The following is a 22,678-nucleotide window of genomic DNA, read 5'->3' as shown; positions in this document are numbered from 1 at the left end:
GGATGGGGCTTCAAGGCAGGAGGTGCAAGGGGAGGGGTATATCAGGAGGAGTATATATCAGCCATAAAGAGGGATGGGGCTTCAAGGGCTGGCCTGGAGTGGATACTGTCAACATCTTTTGGCAAGCGGAGGCTCCGGTATAAGAACACCTGTTACCTCTGCAGCATGTGCTCAAACAGACCTTGTACCTAGCAACCACGTTGGAAATGAAGTGACCTATCCGATGTTCAGAACAGCCTTTACAAAGTAATGTTCTCAGCAAAAGTAAAAGTGGGGTGGTCGTGCAGACATGGTGTCCCTCTCATGGGATGGAGTAGGAAGTGCACGTGCCACCCATGAGGTGGTCTGGTCGAGTCACTGAACCTAAGCCCATTCGAGCCTTTGAATCTAACAGCTAGTTTGCAGGAACTTAGGGAATCGAGGAACAAGTTAGCTTCAAGAGGAAGAAGCAAATGAATTCAGCATGTAGGACAATCCCCAGGGCAATGGATCCGGTTTCTTTTCACAAGTTAGTGCATGGAAAAAGAAGATGCAAAGTGGAAGAAGCAGTGATATAAAGAGACTACAAAGAAAGAGTGTGATATGGTTAATGTGATGGAGTAAACGGTGTCCCACCCAATTCATATGTTGAAGTCCTAACCCCCAAACTTTGGGATGTGACCATAGTTGGATAGGATCTTTCAATAGGTGACTAAGTTAAAATAAGGCCATAAGGGTGGGGTCATAATCCAATCTGACTGGAAATTTGGATTCACAAAGACATCAGGGATATACATGCACAGAAGGCAGGCCATGTGAGGACACAGTGAGAAGACAGCTTATTAGTAAGCTAAGGAGAGAGGCCTCAAAAAGAAGCAAACCTACTGACACCTTGATCTTTACCTTCTAGCTTCCAGACTGTGAGAAAATAAAATTTCTGTTGTTTAAGCCACTCAGTCTGTGGTATTTTGTTATAGCATCCCTAGGAAACTAATATAGTTAAATATTAGATGATGCTGGAATATTGTAAATTTGGTTGGACATCACAAAGGTATTGCAGTTATTATAGGGATATTATAAATACTTTCATTTTTAAATTGATTTTTAGAGAGAGAGGAAGGAGAGGGAGAGAGAAACACTGATGTGAGAGCCGAATATTGATGGGCTGCCTCCTGCATGCTCCCTACTGGGGATTGAGCCCACAACCCAGCCATGTGCCCTGACAGGGAATTCAACCTGCAACCTTTCAGTGCACCCGACAGTGTCCAACCAACTGAGCCACACCAGCCAGGGCTATGGATATTATATTTTTAAGTGTGCTTATCATAAGGTTATGCTTCTTAAATGAAACATTCATTTTTACATTAACTGTCTTTAATGAGTGACATCTGTGATGATGCTTCCTATCATTACCTCTAAATTATTAGCTGGAACTATGGGCAAGCCATCCTTATTTGATCACAAATCGAAGCCCCCTTCCACTCTGGTCCAATCTACTGGGGCTCTACTAACCCATTCTGTTTGTGTTGGGAACAAGATATTTGCGGGTTGAAGAACTTCTTTTCCACCAATTGCAGCAGATGGGTCATGAAATACGTTTATGCAAATTAAGGATAATAAAAATGTACAATGTGTTCATAAGTAACTAACTAGCCTTCTCTAGTCCTTAGAGGTCTGTCTGGGCAAATTTTCCCTCTCTCTCTCTCTCTCTTGCTTTTTTTTTTTTTTCTTTTCCTTTTTTACAAATTCTACTTTTCTCCATAGAAAATCCTCCATGATCCCTCCTTAATAGATAATAGCATTGGCTCCTCAAATGTTGCCTTATGTCATCATTAGTTAGAATTTTTCATCCCATGATAATGATCCTGTTATAAATGATATGACATAGCAAGCTCCCATCCTATTCAAAGCTTTTAGGCTGTAATCTGAATCCCTGAAAGCCTCTAGCATCTGAGCTCTCTTACATAAAAAACCTCTGTGCATATGATTTCCTTCTGGCCCTTCTTCATCAGCATTTTGGGGGTTTGTCGACTGTCATTAAGTTTGCCTGCTAGTAGGAAAAACTGGATGTTGAAATGGTAGAAAACAAAGGAACCTTAAATTAGATAGTTGGTATGGCAAACAGATTCCTCAAAAAACGGAGAATAGAGCTACCATATGACCCAGCAATTCCTCTCCTGGGTATATACACAAAAAACTCAAAAACCTGTTTCCACAAAGATATATGCACCCCTATGTTCATTGCAGCATCAAACAGTGGCCAAGGCATGGAGACAATCAAGGTGCCCTTTTTAAAAACATATATTTTATTGATTTTTTACAGAGAGAGAGGGAGAGAGACTTAGAAACAACGATGAGAGAGAAACATAAATCAGCTGCCTCCTGCACACCCCCTACTGGGGATGTGCCCGCAACCAAGGTACATGCCCTTGACCGGAATTGAACCTGGGACCCTGGAGTTTGCAGGCCGACGCTCTATCCACCGAGCCAAACCGGTAAAGGCTCACGGTGCCCTTTGATACAGGACTGGATAAGGAAGTTGTGGTATATATACACAATGGAATACTACTCAGCTATAAGAAAAGATGAAATACTGCCATTTGCGACAACATGGCTGGACCTTGAGAATATTATGCTAAGTCAAACAAGTCAGGCAGAATAAGCTAAGAACCACATGATTTCACGCATATGTGGGAGATAAGACTGAAATTCGTGGACACAAACAGCAGTGTGGTGGTTGCCAGAGGGAAGGAGGTAGGGAGGTGGGGGATGAAGGGAGCCTAATACATGGTGACGGAAGATGATTTGACTTTGGGTGGTGGGCACACAGTGCAATATTGAGAGCTTGTAACAGAAATCCACACTCGAAACTTATATGATCCTATTAACCAATGTCATCCCAATAGATTTAATAAAACCATTATAGTAAAAAGAAAAAAGAAAAACCCTCTGTGACTAGAATAGTAGTAAGCCCATATTGTACACAGCATGGCAGCATGCAGCATGTTGGGGTGGGGGTGGGTAGGGTAAGAGTAAAATTTTTAAAGTTAAAAACATTTTTTTAAAAATAAAGGAAGTAGCCCTGGCTAGTTTGGCTCAGTGGATAGAGCATCAGCCTGGAACTGAAGGGCCCCGGGTTCGATTCCAATCAAGGGCACATGTCCGAGTTGCAGGCTCGATCCCCAGTAGGGGGGAGTGCAGGAGGCAGTCGATCAATGATTCTCTCTCATCACTGATGTTTCTATCTCTCTCTTCCCTCTCTCCTTTTCTCTCTGAAATCAATAAAAATATATTTTAAAAATAATAATAAAGGAAGTAATATTTGAAAAAAAGAAAAAAATTAACTTGGATTTTTATCTCCCATAGTAGATTGTCTTTAATTAGATTATTGGTTTGTCTTTTTTTCTTGGGAGTACACTATTTCCCTAAGGAATCACATGGTTATTGGTTGAACTTTATACTTACTTTCATATAGATTGCTCCCTATGAGAACCTAGGAAAACTCCACACTTACATTGAGGTTATAGTTGAAAGGTAGGAAAAGATTTTCTGGAAAAGACTAGAGAGTAAGTAGCCTTCGCAGGCCATATGGTCTCTGTTGCAATTACTCAACTCTGCCTCTACTAGTGCAAAAGCCGTCACAGACATCATGTGACTGGGTTCCACTGAAACTTTATGGACACTGAAATTTTAGTTTTGTAAAATGATCCTGCATCATGAAATGTTATTCTTTTTAAAATTTCCCACCCAACAATTTAAAAATATAAAACTTGAGCTTCTGTGTTGGTGAACACATCCAGGTGCTGGGAGGATGGAGCCCCCAGAGATGGCATGGAAGCTCCTTGCCCCTCCCCCAGACCTTGCCCTATGTATGGCTTCCTTTGGCTCTTCCTGAGTTTCTCATTCCCCCACCCCCCACCCCCCCCCCATACACACTCCAGGCAAGAATGATGAATCCTGCCAGCAGACGGCTTGCCTTTGGATTCAAACTGCAGCTCTTCCTGAGTCCCCAGCCGGCTTGCCTACCTCATCAAGATTTGGGACTTGCCAAGTTTCCACAATTGTGTGAGCCAAGTCCTCAAAATAAACCCCTGTGTCTATATATAAAATAAATAAATAAAAATGTTTGAAAATGTGAAAACTATTCTTAGTGCTCAGGCCATATAAAAACAGGCAGTGGTCTGGATTTGGCTCATGCGCCTTAGTTTGCTGATGTCTGTAATAAATATATAGAACATTTTAGTAGATTATTTACAGTTTTAGTAAAGGAAATGCACATTCTAGGGTGGTAGTAATACCCCATTGGTTATACTAAAGAATGTCCCACCATACCTGATGAATACTTAGTATACCACCGTGTAGCAAGCTACATGTCCTAAGTAAATAATCTAACAAATTCACATTTCTGCCTCTAGCCCAGGCCAAGCCCTTTCTTTCAAAACACATCAGTCCAATCGCCTACTTGCCGCCACAATTGGAGCTCTCGTGGACATCTCAGACCTTAGGGTCTAAAACAGACTCTAGAGTCTCCTCTTCTTCCCCCTGTTTCTGCTCCCATCTTCTCCAAGTCCATACACAGTGCCCACATCCTAGGAGTCACTCTGATTCCTCTCTCTGCATCTTACTCATTAGCAAGCTTGTCAGATCTCCAGAGTGGACAACTGTCGTGCCTGCTCACTTTTCTCCAACTCCACTGCCCCTCCGGCTCAGTTTGATACCTTGCCTGGGCTGCTACAATGAGCCCCCAATCCATCCCCTTCTGCTGTACCCCCCACCAATTTTCCGCGATAGTGGTAATGTTGAGCAGTTGCAACAGAGACCATATGTCCCACAAACTAAAATTATTAGCGATTTAAAATAGAACCCAGATTCTGTTAGTCCACTGTGGCCTTCAATGGCAATCCATGACACCAGAATAACATTTCCTTTTTTTTTTTTTCCTTAACATTTACTTTTTACCAGAGCCTTCTTTCTCCACAGTTTTTCAATTAATGCTCAGTTTCCCCTTTGTCTACATGGGCAAACGTAGTAGTACTCACACCTTACTCACATTTAACTTGTGACATTATTCTGTGGAGCAGATTTCAAGATCCCATTTTATCTACATCAGAGAGGTTGTGTGATGTGCCCAATGTCTCAAAGTATGTCCCCCAAGAGACTTGAACCTACCCAGGCTGGGATCCATCCACCACCCTTGCTCTTAACACCACAGCTGTGCACAGGCCGTGACTAGACAGATTGGGGTTATTTTTGGATGCCCATCAGGGGGAATGTCTCTGCAGTCCTTTTCCCAGCAGGGCTGCTGCTAATTAAAATGGACTAATAAAAACTCCAGCGCCTCGCCTTGCTTCCACACTGCCTGAGTGTTCCCAAGACAGTCCTCTGGGGGCTAAGCTGATCGGATGTTCTTGTCTGCTTGTTTCTAGGGTGTGTGAGAGAGAATTGTTGTTCCTCAAGGTTTTGGTTTTCTACAATTTGTGCCAAAATATCTACTAAATTTTAAGACCCCATCCTCCTCAGCATGAAGTATTAAATAGCTAGATATGTTGAACAAACAGAACTAAAATTAAAAATTTTTTCAAAGAATTGACATGCTTAATGGTTTTACATTTTGGACTATCTATAGGGAATTATAGCTATTTGATAATTGCTATCTCTCTCTCTCTCTCTCTCTCTCTCTCTCTCTCTCTCTCTCTCATTAATCCTCACCCAAGGATATTTTTCCCCATTGATTTTTAAAGAGAGTGGAAGGGAAGGGAGAGACAGAGAGAGACATGGATGTAAGAAACACATGGATACGCGCCCCCGACTGGGCTGGTGGATTGAGCCTGCAACCGTGGTACACGCCCTTGACTGGAATCAATCCCTTGACCTTTCGGTCAGAAGGCCGATGCTCTATCCACCGAGCAAAACCAGCTAGGGTTCTCTCCTTTTTTGTGTGAGACAACAAAAGGCAGTTAGATACAAAGATCTGGGATTAAAACTTCCATTCTCAGGGATACATAAAATGGCTCATAGAGGACCAGTTTCAATTAAAATATAATCTATATGTAGTCTCCTGATTCTCAGAATAAACTTGATATATTTTGACATATATATGCTCTATCTAAATTAGTATTATAATTTTAACACCTTCATGATTACAAACATATCACAAGAGGTAGGGAAAAGAAATAGAGCTTTTTGTTTAGTTTATGACAGTTGTTTTACAAGGTGAGTTTTTCACTTTATTAGATTTTGCATAGTTTTACCTGTTTCATACCCTTTCATTCACCTCCCTTTTACTTAAATTTATTTGACACTATATGGTTAGATGTTCAGATGTTTTTATTAATAAGTATTTCATTTTACCAACAGGGCAGCACAGCCTAACAGGTCATTTAAAAGGCCAGAAGTGACTTAATTTCTTTAGCAAAAAGTTAGCTCTCCTGAGAATTTGATCAATTCCAGGTTGTTGCATAACTAGATCTCATAATTCTTGTGCTTTGCCTTAAATCTGCCCACAGACTGTAAGGAGGTAGTCTTCCAAGAATATGGAGGTTAGACCAGTGGAGCTGACTCATGGCACTAAAGAAGCAGAGACGGAGGCCTGTCTGCAGCCTCAGGGACGTAGACATGCAGTGCTGTCCTACGTGCCCAGGTCTGGAGAGGCCTGTGCACTCCAAAGCACCAAACTGCCTCCAACACTATTTTCACCTTATATTTAGAGGCAAATCTGTTTCAATATGATAATGTGGTCTTTTTTAAAAGAAACAAATGCAGAAGTCAAAATAAAAGAGCAGCTCAGTAATAGAAAATTTAATGTGAAAATTAATTATATTCAAATCATTCATGGAGATAATGTTAAAATGGCAGCCCCAACACAGACTTTCCTCTGCAAAGATCAACCAACTGTTCTTTGCAGAGAGTACGGTTAATATTACTTAATGTTGTTTTCTTGTTGCCAACCTGTTATAATAAACCCTACTAGATATAAATACCAAGTAATTAGATGTGGATTTTACTGAGAGCAGGCTACTTTATATGTAATTCTTTCTGCCACTAAATTTTACTTATTTATTTATTTATTTATTTATTGAGAAGACAAAAATGTTGTAAAATATGAGTTCATACACTTATTTAGAAATATTGTCATAGATATTAAGTCATAGGAATAGGCCTTTGATATTATAAAATTTTTTTCAGAACTTTTTTGAATGAAAAAATTTAGAATTTATACTAGATATGAGTATATCAAAATATAAGTGCTGCCGAAACCGGTTTGGCTCAGTGGATAGAGCGTCGGCCTGCGGACTCAAGGGTCCCGGGTTCGATTCCGGTCAAGGGCATGTACCTTGGTTGCGGGCACATCCCCAGTAGGGGGTGTGCAAGAGGCAGCTGATCGATGTTTCTCTCTCATCGATGTTTCTAACTCTCTATCCCTCTCTCTTCCTCTCTGTAAAAAATCAATAAAATATATTTTAAAAAAAAATATAAGTGCTTAAAATCAAGTTTAAAATCAAGTTATCCATGTTCAGAGGCCTTTGATAATGATGGATCAATATTAGGAAAATAATGGTAATAGGTACCACTTACTGAATACTCTCTTGAATTCTCTGCTATATATTTCTTACTTTATAGTAAGTGTAATTACCCCTGTTGTATATATTAAGAACTAGAGCATCACAAAACTAGTAAGTCAAAATTCAAACCAAGGTCTCTTTCATTCCAATCCTCATGCTTCTTACATCACATTTTGAAACATAAAGGGTTGCAAGGGCCGAAACCGGTTTGGCTCAGTGGATAGAGCGTCGGCCTGTGGACTCAAGGGTCCCAGGTTCGATTCCGGTCAAGGGCATGTACCTTTGTTGCGGGCACATCCCCAGTAGGGGGTGTGCAAGAGGCAGCTGATCCATGTTTCTAACTCTCTATCCCTCTCTCTTCCTCTCTGTAAAAAATCAATAAAATATTAAAAAAAAAAAAGTTGCAAGGATTAGAACATACTTTGTTTCCTACTAACATTTTGAAACTCATAAAACATATATTACATTTTATAATTATAAATGGCAAAATATTTAATGTTCATTTTCTGAATTGCATTGGAAACAAATGTTATGATAGATAAAAATGTGATCCAAAAATAAAAGAAAAAGATATTTAAATCAAGAAAATATCTTTAAAAAAATGGTGATAGGTCAGGGCACATCCCTGTTACCATACAACAACTAAAAAAGTAAGATAAATAATTAAAATCACATTTCTAAAGACATCAGAGAGTTGTGGAAGCAAAAGGATTAAATTAACTGAAATTTCTGAGAGGGAGAGCTCTTCAAAAGTGAGCAGTCAGCCTGGCTGGCGTGGTTTAGTGGTTGAGTGTTGACCTATGAACCAGAAGATCACAGTTTGATTCCAGGTTGGGGCATATGCCTGGGTTGCTGCTCGATCCCCAGTGGGGGGTGTGCAGGAGGCAGCTGGTCAATTATTCTCTCTCATCATTGATGTTTCTATCTTTCTCTTCCTCTCCCTTCCTCTAAAAACAAAAAAACAACAACAAACAAACAAACAAACACGTGAGCAGTCAATCTGTTACTATGTATTTTCATCCCTGAGGGCAATTGCTGACTCTGGGCATGGGCTGAAGACATAAAGAGTCTCTATTGTCTCATGTGGGAGAACAAGTCCCCCTTGAGTAACAGGTCTTTCTCACATGCATGGCTGGCCTCCTCAAGACACTAACCAGATATGGAAGCCACCTGGGGAAGGTGGGGGCAGAAAGCAAAGCTCAAAATTTTTAAAAGTGGGACTGAGCCTCTCATTCTTTCAAGACTGAAGAGATAGAAACCAGTGAGGCTCTAAATCCCAGGAAAAAATACATGAGAAATGGCAAATAACCAGAGATTACCTAAATCTTACTAAAACTGCAACCAGCTCCATACAAGCCATTTCAATACCTGTTAAGAGTGAAGTGATCAGCCCCTCATCCTCACAGAGGAAATCCCTCCAAGGAAGATTCCGTGCTGATAGAAGACATCATCTAAACCTACAAAATCTCTGTATATTTAATGTCCTCATACAATAAAAATTACTAGCTGCATGAAGAGATAGAAAAATGTGATAAATATTCAAATTAAAGAGGAGAAGCAAAACAATGGACAAAACAGAACATAAAATAAGAGACATGAGGAAAAAAAGAAAAATGTCTAATAAATACATATATATATATAATTTGAGTTTCAGAAGCAGGAGAGAGAGAAAACAGCCCAACTGGCGTGGCTCAGTGGTTGAGCATCAACCTAGGAACTAGAAGATCATGGTTTGATTCCCAGTTAGGGCATATGCCTAGGTTGCTGCTCAATCCCTAGTAGGGGGTGTACAGGAGGCAGCTGATCAATGATTCTCTCTCATCATTGATATTTCATCTCTCTCCTCCTCTCCCTTCTTCTCTGAAATCAATAAAAAATATTTTTAAAAAAGAGAGAAAACAGGTAAAAAGCAATATCTGAAGAGATATTGAATGAAAAATTTCCATAGCTGATGCAAGATATCAATCTACAGACATAAGAAACTCAGTGAGTAGAAAGAAGTTCAAATATAAAACCACACCTAGCCACATTATATTCAAATTGTGGCAAGCCAAAAACAAAGAGAAAAAAATTAAATCAAATTGTGGCAAGCCATAAACAAAGGGAAAAAATTTAAATCAGCCAGACGAAAAAGACATGTTACTTTCAGAGAAGCATGACATTCTATAGAAACTACAGAAGCCAGAAGATAATGGAATGAGAGTGTACAGGCAAGGCACAGATTGGGATTTGCAGCACACATATACACACACACATGCATACAGATTTTGGACAATCACTTATATCCCAAATGTATAAAGAACTCTTATAAATCAATAAGAAGACAGACAACACAATGGAAAAATGGGCCAAAAATGTAGAGGCAGTTTATAATAGGAGATATACAAATGGCCAAAAAAAAAAAAAGGTGCTCAGCATCATTAGTAAGCATTAGAAATAAAAATTAAAGCCACAACGATGTACCTCTACACAAACAAGAGAATGACCAAAACTAAATGGAATGACAATTCTAAATGCTGATGAGGATGTGAAGATTATATTTGTAATCTTGGTTCCAAGGAGCATAAAAACAGTCTGAGAAACTGACTATATCTAATAAAGATAAACATATACTGAATCTGTTACTCAGTAATTTCACTCCTGGGAATCCAGTAGAAATAAGGGCATATGTTTATCAAAAGACATGAATAAGACTGTTTATATTAGCATTATTCATAGTAGCCCACACTGGAAACAACTCAAAAATATCCTGTATCTGGTTCTAGAGCAGTGGTGAGTGATCCTGTGCCCCCTCCCAACCCTTGGGGAACATATGGCAGTCTGGAGACATTTTTGGTTGTCACATCCAGGGAGGGGTGCTACTGGCATCTAGTGGGTAGAAGATAGGGATTCTGCTAAACATCCTACAGTGCACAGGACAGTCCCCACAACAAGGAGATATTCAATCCAAAAATGTCAATAAATCTGAGGTTGAGAAATCCTGATGGTTACATAAGGGTTTACTTATGTAAAGTTTATTAATCTGTATACTTTACTATAAGTTAAAACTCCAATAAACAAAGTTAAAAGCAATCCAGAATAAAAAATACCTCTAGCTCCTCACTGAAATTTAGCAAACTTATGTAGAAACTTCTATCAGTTTTATGAATACTCTAATTTATTAAACAGTCCCAATGATCTGAATGTTCCAGGAATTACATTGTCAGGAAGAACAAAACTCTTTACGTATAGCCTCCATTAAATGCAAAGAAGTATCTATGCCTTTATACAGAGCAGAAGATATATAAATTACTATCTAGTTATCACTGGAAATGGATAGTTGTAGAAACACAAAAAGGCATATGTTAAAGTCCACACATCGGGGATTCTCTTGGGGTCATCAGAAGGTAAACAGAGAAAAATATACATGTACCTTTAAACAGTAGTCTAGGTTCCAAGGATAATAACTTCTTACCATTAATTATCAACAAATTAAGAAATATATTCCCTTAAATCTCATTATCGCCCCACCCTGAGAAATAAAAGTCTTACAAAGGAGTGGGGTGAGGCATAGGTTGCACCATTCTTTCCACTGTCTTGCAAAAATGGAGCAACCATATAAGAGTTTTGATTTAGCCATTCGGCCCTAGGAGGGTTAGAAGTGCTGGGTGTTGTAGCCTTAGAACAGCACTACAAACTACAAGCTCTTGAGCAAATACTGTTCACTTAGTGTCAGAGGTGACAGAGGCACAAACGGAGACAAACCAGAGAACAAGGTATTCTCCTCTCGTTCACTCGTTGTGCTAAGTGTATGCTGTTCAACCCAGGACCTCGTGAAGTCGAACTGCTGGGTAACTTTGCATGAGATGTCGTTGTCAAACATTAAAATACTAAAGTACTTGAAAAGGATTTTGCTATTCAGAGTAAAATTAAATAAGATGTAGATAATGAGCATTCCAAAACCAGAAAGTTTAACTGGCTTTCATAAGCATTGAGATAACTCAAGTAAAATATCACAGCTGGGCAACAGAGCATATTACTCATATTTCAGAAATGATTTCCCAGTGCAAATAGCTAGAATCTAATCAACTGGATTAGAATCAAGGTAAGTTGTCCTATGTATGCATAATCATGTAATATTGTCTTCAGCACTCAGTCACATCCAACTTTATTGTAAACGGCTGCTGCAAAAGCCCACTCAATCATACCATGAACTGACTCACCCCATGCAGTGTTGTCCAAACTCTTGAGCTGCTCAAGGTAACATTCCGGAACCATCTCAGATAGTGCTGGGTAGTCAGTGACTCACACGTATTGTACTGAATGCTAGCTCTGACTCAGAGTCAACCCTATTAGCTGCTGACTGACACTGTATTTGAAAAGAAGCTCACACTGTGAGTCACCTGGTCGTGCACTGAAAACCAATCCACAATATTCACAACTGGACAGTGATTCACATTATAATCATTTTTGGGCCTGACTTAACACATATGATTTCAAAACTCAATTCTGCTGATCTGGCTTGGGAGCATGCTAGAAAGTCACTCCCCGCTTAATGCCCTGCATGTCTGTCTAGGAACATGCGGTGGGTATACAAAGATACAAAGTCAAGGATAAGACATCCAGTTTATGCACTCTAGAGAAAAATCAAGGTTTCCTGCTTCAAGGATGCAGGTACAGTTCCTAGAAATGCCTTTTCTGGAAGACACCATTCCTATAAATAACTTTGCAAAACCACATGCTCACTTGAAAGTGCCATGTAATTCCTAGACTGCTCATGTGAGGGCCTGGACCTTTAAGCCACTGCATCTGTCTGTGTTAGGTGAATGTCACTGCCACATGCAGGAATGGAAGAACACTAGGATTACAGAAACTGTTATTCAAGTGCCTGGGATGAAACCAGTTACCAGGTTATTGCTCTAAAATAAGAAAGTTTTTTTTTTTCACTTTCACTCTTGCTTGTCCACAAAATCTGGAATAATAAAATATCCTTCTTTGTAATTTTGAAGGCCTTTCCTAAAAAGCTCTTTTTACAGGAAAGACCTTCTAAGCCAGTAGGAAGGAGATTTAAAAATTTTCAGAAAAGCTCAAAAATGATTTTTTAAATGTAAATCTGTTACAAGGGGTTAAGAGAATATGCAACCAAATGTATATTCCAGTGAGACCTTACATTCTAATGCTGGCTCTACCTCTAGCTTGATCTATGACCTTAGCTTACCTTAGGCAAGTCATGCGGTCACATCTTCTGCTGTGAGGGACCATGATGAAGCTGTGGGCCAACAGTAGCCACATCCTTGCCTGGACTCACTTATGTTGGAGATAACACGTTTATATATTTTTCCTTATATAATACCTCTGATTTCCTACTTGCTCAAAGTTCATCAGTTTGTAGGAAATCATCAGTGTGTGCTGAAGAGCCTGGGCAGTGACTCAGAAGACCTAATTCTAATGCTGTTTCAGCCCCCATTTAGCTGGAAATCTCTGGCCTGCCTGGGCCCTTGACCTTTCTGAATGTTTCCTCATGTGTAAAGTGAAGAAGGTGAAATAAGTAATCTGGCTTTTATCATTCGGTAGTCTTTTTTTTTTAAATATATAGTTTTATTGATTTCAGAGAGGAAGGGAGAGGGAAAGAGAGATGGAAACATCAATGATGAGAGAGGATCATTGATTGGCTGCCTCACATTGAGGATCCAGCCTGCAACCCAGGAATGTGCCCTGACCTGGAATCGAACCGTGACCCCCTGGTTAATAGGTCTAAGCTCAACCACTGAGCCATGCAGGCCAGGCAGTATTCTTGATATCAAGGGCATTTTGGCTAAAATGTTTGAAATGATCTTAGAGATGTCAGCATTTCTAGCTCCGAAGGTACAATATTTTAATGTAGATGTTGGATTTTTGTATATACCATGTCCTAATGTGTATTTTTTATGCATATCTGTTTTACAAAGTGAAATATACTCAAGGTTAGAGATAATTTTCTTAAATTGATGTTTAAACCTTGTATGTAAATATTTCATAATTATTTAAAAGAAAAGCATCCAGAAGATGTAGAAATGCATTGTTTTTTTAAATTCAGATACTGACATAAAGTATTTACTGTTTTTTTTTCTAATTTTCATGATGGACATCCACTTCATTATAAGCATTTTCCCCTTATCTTTTTTATATTTTGAAGTTTATTTGGCTAATTTAGCATCAACATAATAATAGTAATAAAAGCTTGTGTTTGATATATACCAGAATTCTACTATATTAAGTTACTGAATTCTGGCAGCTACCCTATGAGGTAGGTACTTCTATTATCCCCCAGTTTGCTGATGACAAAACTAAGGCACCTAGAGGTTAAGTAACTTGCCTAAGGTCACACAGCTGGGCTGGAATTTGAAACCAACCACACAGCCCAGGGCTCTTACCCATCAGGCAATATTGCCTCTCATACGAGTTGCTGATAATGTGATACAAAAGATGCCACTTAATGAACAGACGACAAACAGGATGAAACCCCGTATAAAATTAGGTTATGAGCAAAAAGTAGGAATTTACAGAGTCATTTTACTACAAGCGTCCTTACCAAGTCCTGGGAGGGATTCAGGCTGTTTTGTGAACTCGGACCGTTGTTTAGTTAATTCCACAATCTGGAACCCCTAGAAGTGAAATGAAGGCCCCATGTACGACTGTGCCCCAGGGAGGAGGGCTGACCACAGGAGGGTGACTGGAAAATGGTGCAGGAGCTCCCTGCTCCCCGCACTCTCCCCCGCCCCCCCCCCCCCCGCGGCAGTGCGAAGTCCCGGTGGGCAAGCGACTGCTTCTGCTAGCCAGTGGGCCAGCGGCGTCCCTCCCCACCCTGCGCGCCAGCTGCGGTGGGGTGGACCGAGGGCAATTGGCCTCTGCCAGGTGCTGGGAAGCCAGCGATGTGAGGAGACGCTCTCCTTCTCCCTGATAGGAACTGTATTCGCGCTCACTCCTCCACCCAGCGGGTCGCAGGTGGCGCGGATGCGGCGGCGGCACCCGGGGATCCCAGTCTACGCCTCCTCTCCTAGCGGCGGGCGTTCCTCTCCTCCGCGCCCCGCCCGCCGCTGGGGTGGCTCGCGGGCCCTGGGTTTTCCTCCAGACCCGGCGCGCCGCCTCTCCCAAGGCCCTTTCCCCGCCCCCTCCCCCCAACGCGGGAGGACGAGGGGCACCCAGACCTCCCCTGGCAAACGCCCACCCCTCCGGGCGCACCGCCTCTTCCCAGGCCCCTCCGCCGGCAACAGTGGCAGGGGAAGTCACAGCGCCCACCGACCCCCAAAAGCCCACCTTCCTGCGTGAGCGCCACCTTCCCTGAGGTCCCTCTCTCACCCACCACCCCTCCCAGTCTCCAAGCCTGCACGCCCAGACTCGTTCCGACTTCCTAAGAGCAACTCCAAGAGTGCGGGAGGGACTCAGTTACCCGGGTTTGTTCCAGAAATATACCCGCGACACCCGCTCCTCAGACGCCTAGGCGCGGGTTCCGGAGCGGACACCGAGTCACACTCACCGGGGTCCGCGTGCGGGAGCCCTTTCCTGGCCCTGCTCCTCGGGTCCCTCGCCTGCGTTGCGCTTCCCCTAAAGGGAGGTTCCTGCGGTTCAGGGAGTGTCTCCGCTTCCTTTCCACCTGCGCTCCACCAGCCCGCCTCCGGCTCCCGGCCCCTTCCCAGCCCTCGCGATCCGGTGAGAACGCCCACGTTTCCACCCGCCCGGAGTTTCCCAAATACACTGCGGGCGCCAATATGCATTTAGGCTTCCAGGGCTGGGCCCCGCGCCCCGCACCCACTCACTGACCCCAGGCCGTAAGAGGTTGAAAAGTGCTTACGCCCCGGCAGACCCGATGGAACTTGATTCTGGTGGTTAGACTCCCCCCGCACGCCCCCGCCCCCGCTTGAGACACGGGCACATCCAAACCCACACACCTCCCCAGTACGCACCGACTATTGAGCCCGGCTGTACCCGCGGAGTAGGCGGCCGACCCGCACCCGCTCGCGCCATGTGGCCAGGCTGAGCGCTCCAGGTGTTGCCCCGCGCGCGCGCGCGCCCGGCTTGGCCAGGGCCCCTTCCCGGCCCGAGGTCTCAGGGCGAGCCCGAGAGGAAGACCGGAGGTTTAGGAAGCTCGGTACTCACGATTCCACCTTCCGCCTGGAGAGCCCGAGGGGGAAGCTCCGGCAGGCTCGCCTCGGTCCGCCGTGTGTATTACTATTACGATTATTCTTATTCGAAGAATACCAAACGCTGTCCTTCCTACGTTCGCGACTGCTCTCTCCGGCTGTCCTCTTCCTCTGGCTCTGGGTCTCTCCTCTCGCCCGCTTCTCCCTCCCTCTCCCTTCCTGGGCTCTGCCTCCTTCCCCAGTGGGGAATCCCAGGTCTCATCACCTCCCTCTGGCGGCCGCTCGCTCCGTTGCGGTGGGCTGGCGGGGGTCGCCCCAGGCCCCACGCGGGACCCAGACCACGCCCGGGCCGTAGCCTCCCTCCTTCAGCCCGGTGTTAGGAAGTGATGAGAGGGTGGGTGCGGAGCCAGGCGGGCGCCGAGGGTATTAGCCGAGTCCGCCTCTGGGATCCCTACGCTCCGGCGCGCAGGGGCCCGGCGAGACCCCAGAGTGCGGGAATGCGTGCGCCAACCTTGTGAATGAAGAGGGCAGAAAGAGGTGCGTGCGTCGGGGATGCGCCTCACAAGGAGGGATTGCTCAGTCCCTGGAAAATCTTGCCGTGGATTGCCCCTCCTCTGGAGGGCAGCCTCCTACCTTCTCCCTTTCCCAGGGTGCTCCTTGGAGCTCTCCACCTCGGTGCAACCTCCGTCTCTAGCTGTCCCACCCGCGCTGGGAAGGGGGGCTCCTCGCCCACTCTCGGCTAGCGGGAGCCAGAGGCTCCACCTATTTGTGTGTGTGTGTGTGTGTGTGTGTGTGTGTGTGTGTGTGTGTGTGGCGTGGGGGGGGGGGGGCGGGGGGGCGGCAGGAAGGGCTATCTCCTGACTCCGGATCCTACTGAGACCCTCCGAAGCCTCCCTCCGTTCCCAGGGGACTCGAGAATCCGGGATAAGAGGAGGGGTGGGGGCCCGAGAGTGGAGGAGGAACCTTGTGGCCAGCTCTGCGGGCGCGGATCGCCGAGTGTCCCTATAGTCCTCAGGTTGCCCTCGGGAGCGAGATGCAGTTGGGCTGCCGGGGCCGTGCGCCCGAGCGTCCAGGGCTAAACTGAAGCTGGAAGCTGACCTGACACAAAAATAACATCACGTCATTTCCTCCCCGGCCTCTCCAGCCCGCAGCAGCCCAGAGGGCAGGGGAGTGGGCTTGCAAGAAGGGGGCGGAGGCCCATTTGAGGGAGGCTGGGAGGAGGGCGAGGAAAGCGACGCGCCGAGAACCAGAGTTTGAGAAGCAGCCTCGGGAAGGATAAGGGCTTCCTCCCGCTTCCAAGGACCCTGGAAGTAAATGGCCCAGGAAAAAAGTAGCTCGGAGGGTTTCCAGAAGGGAGGGGTGTCAGGCGAGTCACCGGCGACTTTTCCTTGAACGTGCTCAGCCTGTCAGCCTGTCTCTGCTTGCTGGCATGGCCGGAGCCCCTGTTGGACCCGCGTGGAGTGGCTCAGTGGGGGGGTTAGGAAGGAGCTGGGGATGCAGGCGTCCGGGTGAGGCCAGGGTTGGGCACGGTGGAGTCAACGGTACTCACGGGCATGGACGAGCGCTGCCCAGCGCTGGCATCCTCTTCCCGGGGCGAGCGTCCCCCTGAGGGTCGGCCAGGCAGTGTCAGAGCTGCCCCGAGCAGGAGCGAGAGGCGGCCCGGCCGCTCCCCGCGCCCGCGCGCGCGTCCAGCTGCTGGCAGGGAGGGAAGCAGGAGAGAGAAGTTCTGTCGCCGCTGGAGAGCCTCAGGAGGGGGCCTCCGGAGCAGGTGAGAGAAGAGCCGCTCGAGGTTGGAGAGCGTGCTAGAAAGGAGGCTGAGCAGCTTCGGGGCAGCGGGTGAATCTGGGATCTGTGCAGGGCCGGAGAAGGGAAGGGCGAGAGGTGGGGGGAAGGAAACAAAACCAGCACACCATTACTGATGGGCCCAGCCAAATACAGACTGGAGAAAACATGCACTGGGTGCCATTTATTACAGCACTAGAGCCCCCATGCATGAAATTCGTGCAAGGGGCTTGGCCCTCGCAGCCCCTCACAGCCCTGGCTTCGTCAGGAAGGTCGTTTCGCTATTCGGTCTAATTAGCATATTAGCTCTTTATTATATAGGATTACTTTGGGGATGCTAGAGAAGGTTGGCGAGAGCAAAAGGAAAGGTCTTTCCCCTTCCTTTCCTTTCCCCACTTTCTTCCCTCTTTCTTCACTTCCCTTTCTCCCTCCTCCCCTCTTTCTAACTCCGTGATATTCAAAGTGTGGTCCTTGGAGCAGCAGCTTCACTAACAAGGACTTGCTAAAAATGCAGAATCGTGGACCCTACCGGACCTACTGCGTCGTTAACATTCTCAGGAGGTTCGGTAAATGTGAAGTGCAGTGTATAGATTCTTGATTCTTTAGAATTTGGGTGAAAATCTCCTAGTTCACTTTTGCAACTCTTGGTCTTCTATCTCTCATCCCCTCTCTCTGTCCTTGACCACGTAGAGCTCTACCCTCCAGAGGTACAGAAGATGGAATAGGGTACCAATTTCCATTGGGATAGGTGTCTGGGATTCCAGACCCATCTCGCACTGGAGGGAGAAAGGGCCTGGCTGAACTGACTTTGGTTGTGCTGGGTGAGGTCGGTGGGATGGCAGACCAGACCTGTGTTGGGACCCTTACGTGTACACTCTGCAGGTACCCTTCACACACTTCGTGTGTCCATCTTATTCTCTGGAACACAGGCCTTTCCACCTTCCACCTGTTGCTTAGGAGACCTAAGCGGCCAGGGTGAAGATAAAATCCTTGCTTTTTTTCCCCCTTAGAAAGTAGAGGGAAGCGTTAATTTAGAAGTTAGAAGTCCAGGGTCCTGGGCTCCGACTTGCAACCAACTTGGCCAAGGCTCACCTCGGGGAAAGTCTCGTTACTCTTTGAGACTATCTGGTTCATTTATAAAGCAAAGGAATTGAACTCAGCATTTTTTTTGTGTTTTTTTTTTAAGGTCACCTGCCTTGTCTAGGTTCTCATTTTTGAAAAGCTCTCAGGACTTCTTGGTCCACTAACATTTAGTGAAGCTTTGAACCGGAATCTAGCTCAGCCAATCCACACAGCCTCCTCAAGCAAAACAAAAAGGCACTTTAATCTGATGGTGAAAAGCTGGAGTGGCCCTTGCCAAGAAAAATGAAGGTGGAGGAGGGAAGCAGGGAATAAAAGTGACAGGAAGGCTGGGCTCGCGCGTGGGGGCGAGGCGCGCGTGGCGTGGCGTGGTCTCCAGGGCACAGCGACCGCTCTCCAGGGTCCTGAAGACGGCTTGGCGCGGTTCCACCGCTCTGCAGTCGCCAAGTCCCCCATGTTTTCTTTCCTTGGTGGAAGTTTTGTGGGAAGTGATTGTCAAGAGGGAGGGAGGAAACCTAGCAACCCATTCTCATTCATGAGGCCCTTTCTGGGAAGCTGCCTAGCGCGTTGGCTGATTTGTCTTTAGTTCGTTTGTATGCGCCCTGGGAGAGATTGGAGCTCGGTTTGCATTTCCGAGTAAGTCTATACTGTTTGATTTCCCCTCATTACCTTTTCCTGGAGAATGAGGTCGTTCTCCTAGTATTTTCATTCTTCTCGTCCCCTCCCCCGCTTTCTGGCATGGCACCTTTATTTTAGCGGTTGTTGCTGGGAGCTCCGGAGGCTTCTGGAGAAGCGCCAACAGATCACTCGAGGGCGGGACAAGAGCGATTCGGAAAACGTCTCAGAGCCAGCCTTGGTGCCCAGCGTTCATCTCAGGAGGACAAGGGACTCGCCCCTTTGGCTGGGGTTTGGGGTGGGGGTCAGCTGACCCTAAACAAGCTCGGCCGCTTTGGGGCCGCTGGACCTGGGCGGGTCGCGGCTAACCTGGTGCGCACTTGCGGGGGTTGGGGTGGGGGATCAGGTGGCAGGCTAGCGGCAGTAGCTGTGAGTGCCTTGCTCGAGCTCTGTGCCACGCAGCCTCACTAACCTCAGTGAGGTGGGCATCGGGCGACTCTAAGCCGAGGAAGTTAGGAGAGGATCAGCTATTCCCCAGCGACTCAGAGCTTGACTAAGCCTCCCCACGACCTTCCTGACCAGCCTTCACGCAAAGGCTTGGACAACGCGGAAAACGCTGGGAGTGAGCGGCAGGTACACTTCTGCGACACACGCCCCACTCCTCGAAACCTTCATGGGCCTTTCGCGGGTCCCAGAATTTGCGTCTTCATCTCTGTTTCCAAGTGGTTTTGTGAGAATGTGTGAACCTGTATTCTGACTCCTCTCTTCTCTTGCCCCAGCCCTTCTTTCTAAGACATTTGCAAACACCCCCGCCCCCTTCTTCCCATGCTTCATTAGGCATTTTGCTTCGGCCCTGTGCTTCAAGACAGAGACACTTGTGAGGGAGATGGAGGAAATGTCCAGGCAGAATTACAATCCCAGACTCAGTCCCAGAAACCCAAAGCCGGGGCTCCTTTGCTCTTCAGGAGACATTCTCCTTTCACCCTTCCCTAGATTGACTTTTCCCCTCCAGATCAGCGGCCTCTCCCCTATTCTGGCTCTAATTAGTGGGGGTGTGAAGCATGGTACCTGGAAGATGTAAAAATCAATTTACTTCTTTTGGCCCTTCTAGCAAGGGCAGAGCTACACCGTATTAATGCAGCCACAAAGTTCTACCTGAGCAAATTTATCTGAGGAAAGACCTTCATCTGCCCTCGATGCTGATCTTTCCTTTCTTTTAGGCCTCTAGATTCTAGATGACAGTCTGAGGATTTCAAAGATATTAGCTACAAAAAAAAAAAAAAAAAAGAATCATCTTGGAATCTGTGTTCCTGAAAGCACTGGTCCTTAGGGATCAAATGACTTTGGGAATACTTTATTCTGATGGAATGTCCACTTCCCTGATTAATCCCTGATTAATCATGTTGGCTATTGAACCATGCAGAGGAGAAAAATCACAATGCCCCAAATCAATATAAACAAAGTCTCATCCCTTGAAAGGCACGTTGAAAACTTTCATTTACTCCTAAAAAAGTACCAAAGGAAACATCCTTAATGGAGTAGGGTGGGCCTCTAATCTAGCATGACTGGTGTCCTTATAAAAGGGGGAAATTTAAACACAGACATGTACATGTGAAGGTGGAGGCAGAGGTCACAGTGGTGCATCTACAGGCCAAGGGATGTCAAAGATTGCCAGCAGCACCAAAAGCCAGGAAGAGGCATGGAATAGATTCTCCCTCAGAAGGTATTTGACAACAAGACTGAAACATGGAAACCCCAACTGAGTGTCCAACCTCCTGGCTTGCCCTACAGATTTCAGACTTGCCAGCCTCCAATACATTCTATTTTTCTGGTTCTCTGGAGAACCTTGACTAATACTCTCTAATATAGGGTTTATCATCTTTTACCTGGACTATTAGAATAGCCCCACAACTGGTACTTTTCCTCCTTTGCCTCATTCTCCCTTGTAGTACAGTCTCAATACTGAAGCCAGACGTAGCCTTCAAAACGTAGGTCAGATGATGGCACTCTACAACTTCAAACTTTCTATTGGCTTCTTATTTCAGAGTAAAATCCAAAGTTCTTATACTAGCCCTCAAGGCACTATGTGAATGGTCCCACCCTACCTCTGAGATCTCCTTTTCCTATATAGCTATCACTACAATATTGAATTTCCACTGATTGCCACCTGACATACAATATATTCACTTGTTTATTTGTATAATTTTGTTCATTGCTATATCAATAATGCCTAGAACAGTGCTTGATCCTAAACAAAATGCTCAATAAATATTTTTTAGACAAATGAATTAATAAACTCAAATATCATTCAGCCATAAAAAGGAATGGAATTCTGATACACGCTATCACATGAATGAAACCTTGAAAACATTATACTAAGTGAAAAAAGCCAGACACAAAAGAACAAATATTGGCCCTGGCCAAGGTCACCAATTGGATTCCCAATCAAGGCATATGCCTAGGGCTTGATCCCTGGTGCTGATCCATCTCTCTCTCTCTCTCTCTCTCTCTCTCTCTCTCTCTCTCTCAAAATCACTGGGAAAAATATCCTCAGGTAAGGATTAACAACAACAAAAATATTTTTTTTAAATCAGAAAAAAAGAACAAATATTGTGATTCTATTTATATGAGGTACCAAAATTAGGCAAATTCATACAGGTAGAAGGCTGGGGGGGAGAGGACAATGGAGAGTTATTGTTTAATGGATGCAGAATGTTTGAATTAATGAAAAAGTTTTGGAAATAGATGGTGGTGATGGTTATATAATCTTATGACTGTATTTAATGACACTGAATTATGCACTTAAAATAGCTAAAATTGTAAATTTATGTTATTTAATATGATATTAAAAACCCTTCAAGGTGTGAGCTTTGCAAAGTTATTACAGTGTTATTGACTATACCCCTATGCTGTACTTTACATCCCCTAGCTTATTTTTTATAACCAAAAGTTTGTACCTCTTATTCCCCTTCACATATTCTTACTATATATATATATACACACACATATATCTATATATATATATACACACATATATATATATATATATATATATGATTGATTTCAGAGAGGAAGGGAAAAGGAGATATATAAACATCAATGATGAGAGAGAATCATTTATCAACTGCTTCCTCCATGCCCCCTACTGGGAATCAAGCCTGCAACTCGGGCATGTGCCCTTGACTGGAATTGAACCTGGACCCTTCAGTCCACAGGCCAATGCTCTATCCACTGAGCCAAACCAGCTAGGGCTTCCCCTTCACATTTTCCACTCATTCCTCCATCCCTTCCCCTCTGGCAACCATCAATTTGTTTTCTGTATTTATTAGTATCTTTCTGTTTTGTTTTGTTTATTCATTTGTATTGTTTTTTAGATTCCATATATGAGTGAAATATACAGTGTTTGTCTTTCTCTGTACCTCTAGGTCCATCTATATTGTTGCAAATGGCAAGATTTTGTTATTTTTTATTGCTGAGCAATATTCCATTATATAGGTGGTATATATAATGGAATGTAGATATAGAATATATATATTTTACATCTTCTTTATTCATTCATCT

The 22,678-nt window shown here is 44.6% G+C and overlaps 1 protein-coding gene across 1 annotated transcript in view; it reads right to left on the bottom strand.

The window, feature by feature from the left end:
* The window catches only part of RGS20 (regulator of G protein signaling 20), a 46,698-nt gene that overhangs the window by 15,704 nt on the left and 8,316 nt on the right, over window positions 1–22,678 (bottom strand). The window contains 1 exon segment of the mRNA XM_054708383.1: window positions 17,190–17,555. Within this exon segment, the coding sequence (XP_054564358.1) occupies window positions 17,190–17,555 (366 nt within the window).

This window comes from Eptesicus fuscus, chromosome 19, assembly GCF_027574615.1.
Source record: "Eptesicus fuscus isolate TK198812 chromosome 19, DD_ASM_mEF_20220401, whole genome shotgun sequence".
NCBI lineage: Eukaryota > Metazoa > Chordata > Mammalia > Chiroptera > Vespertilionidae > Eptesicus > Eptesicus fuscus.
This window is presented reverse-complemented; position numbering and strand designations above follow the sequence as displayed.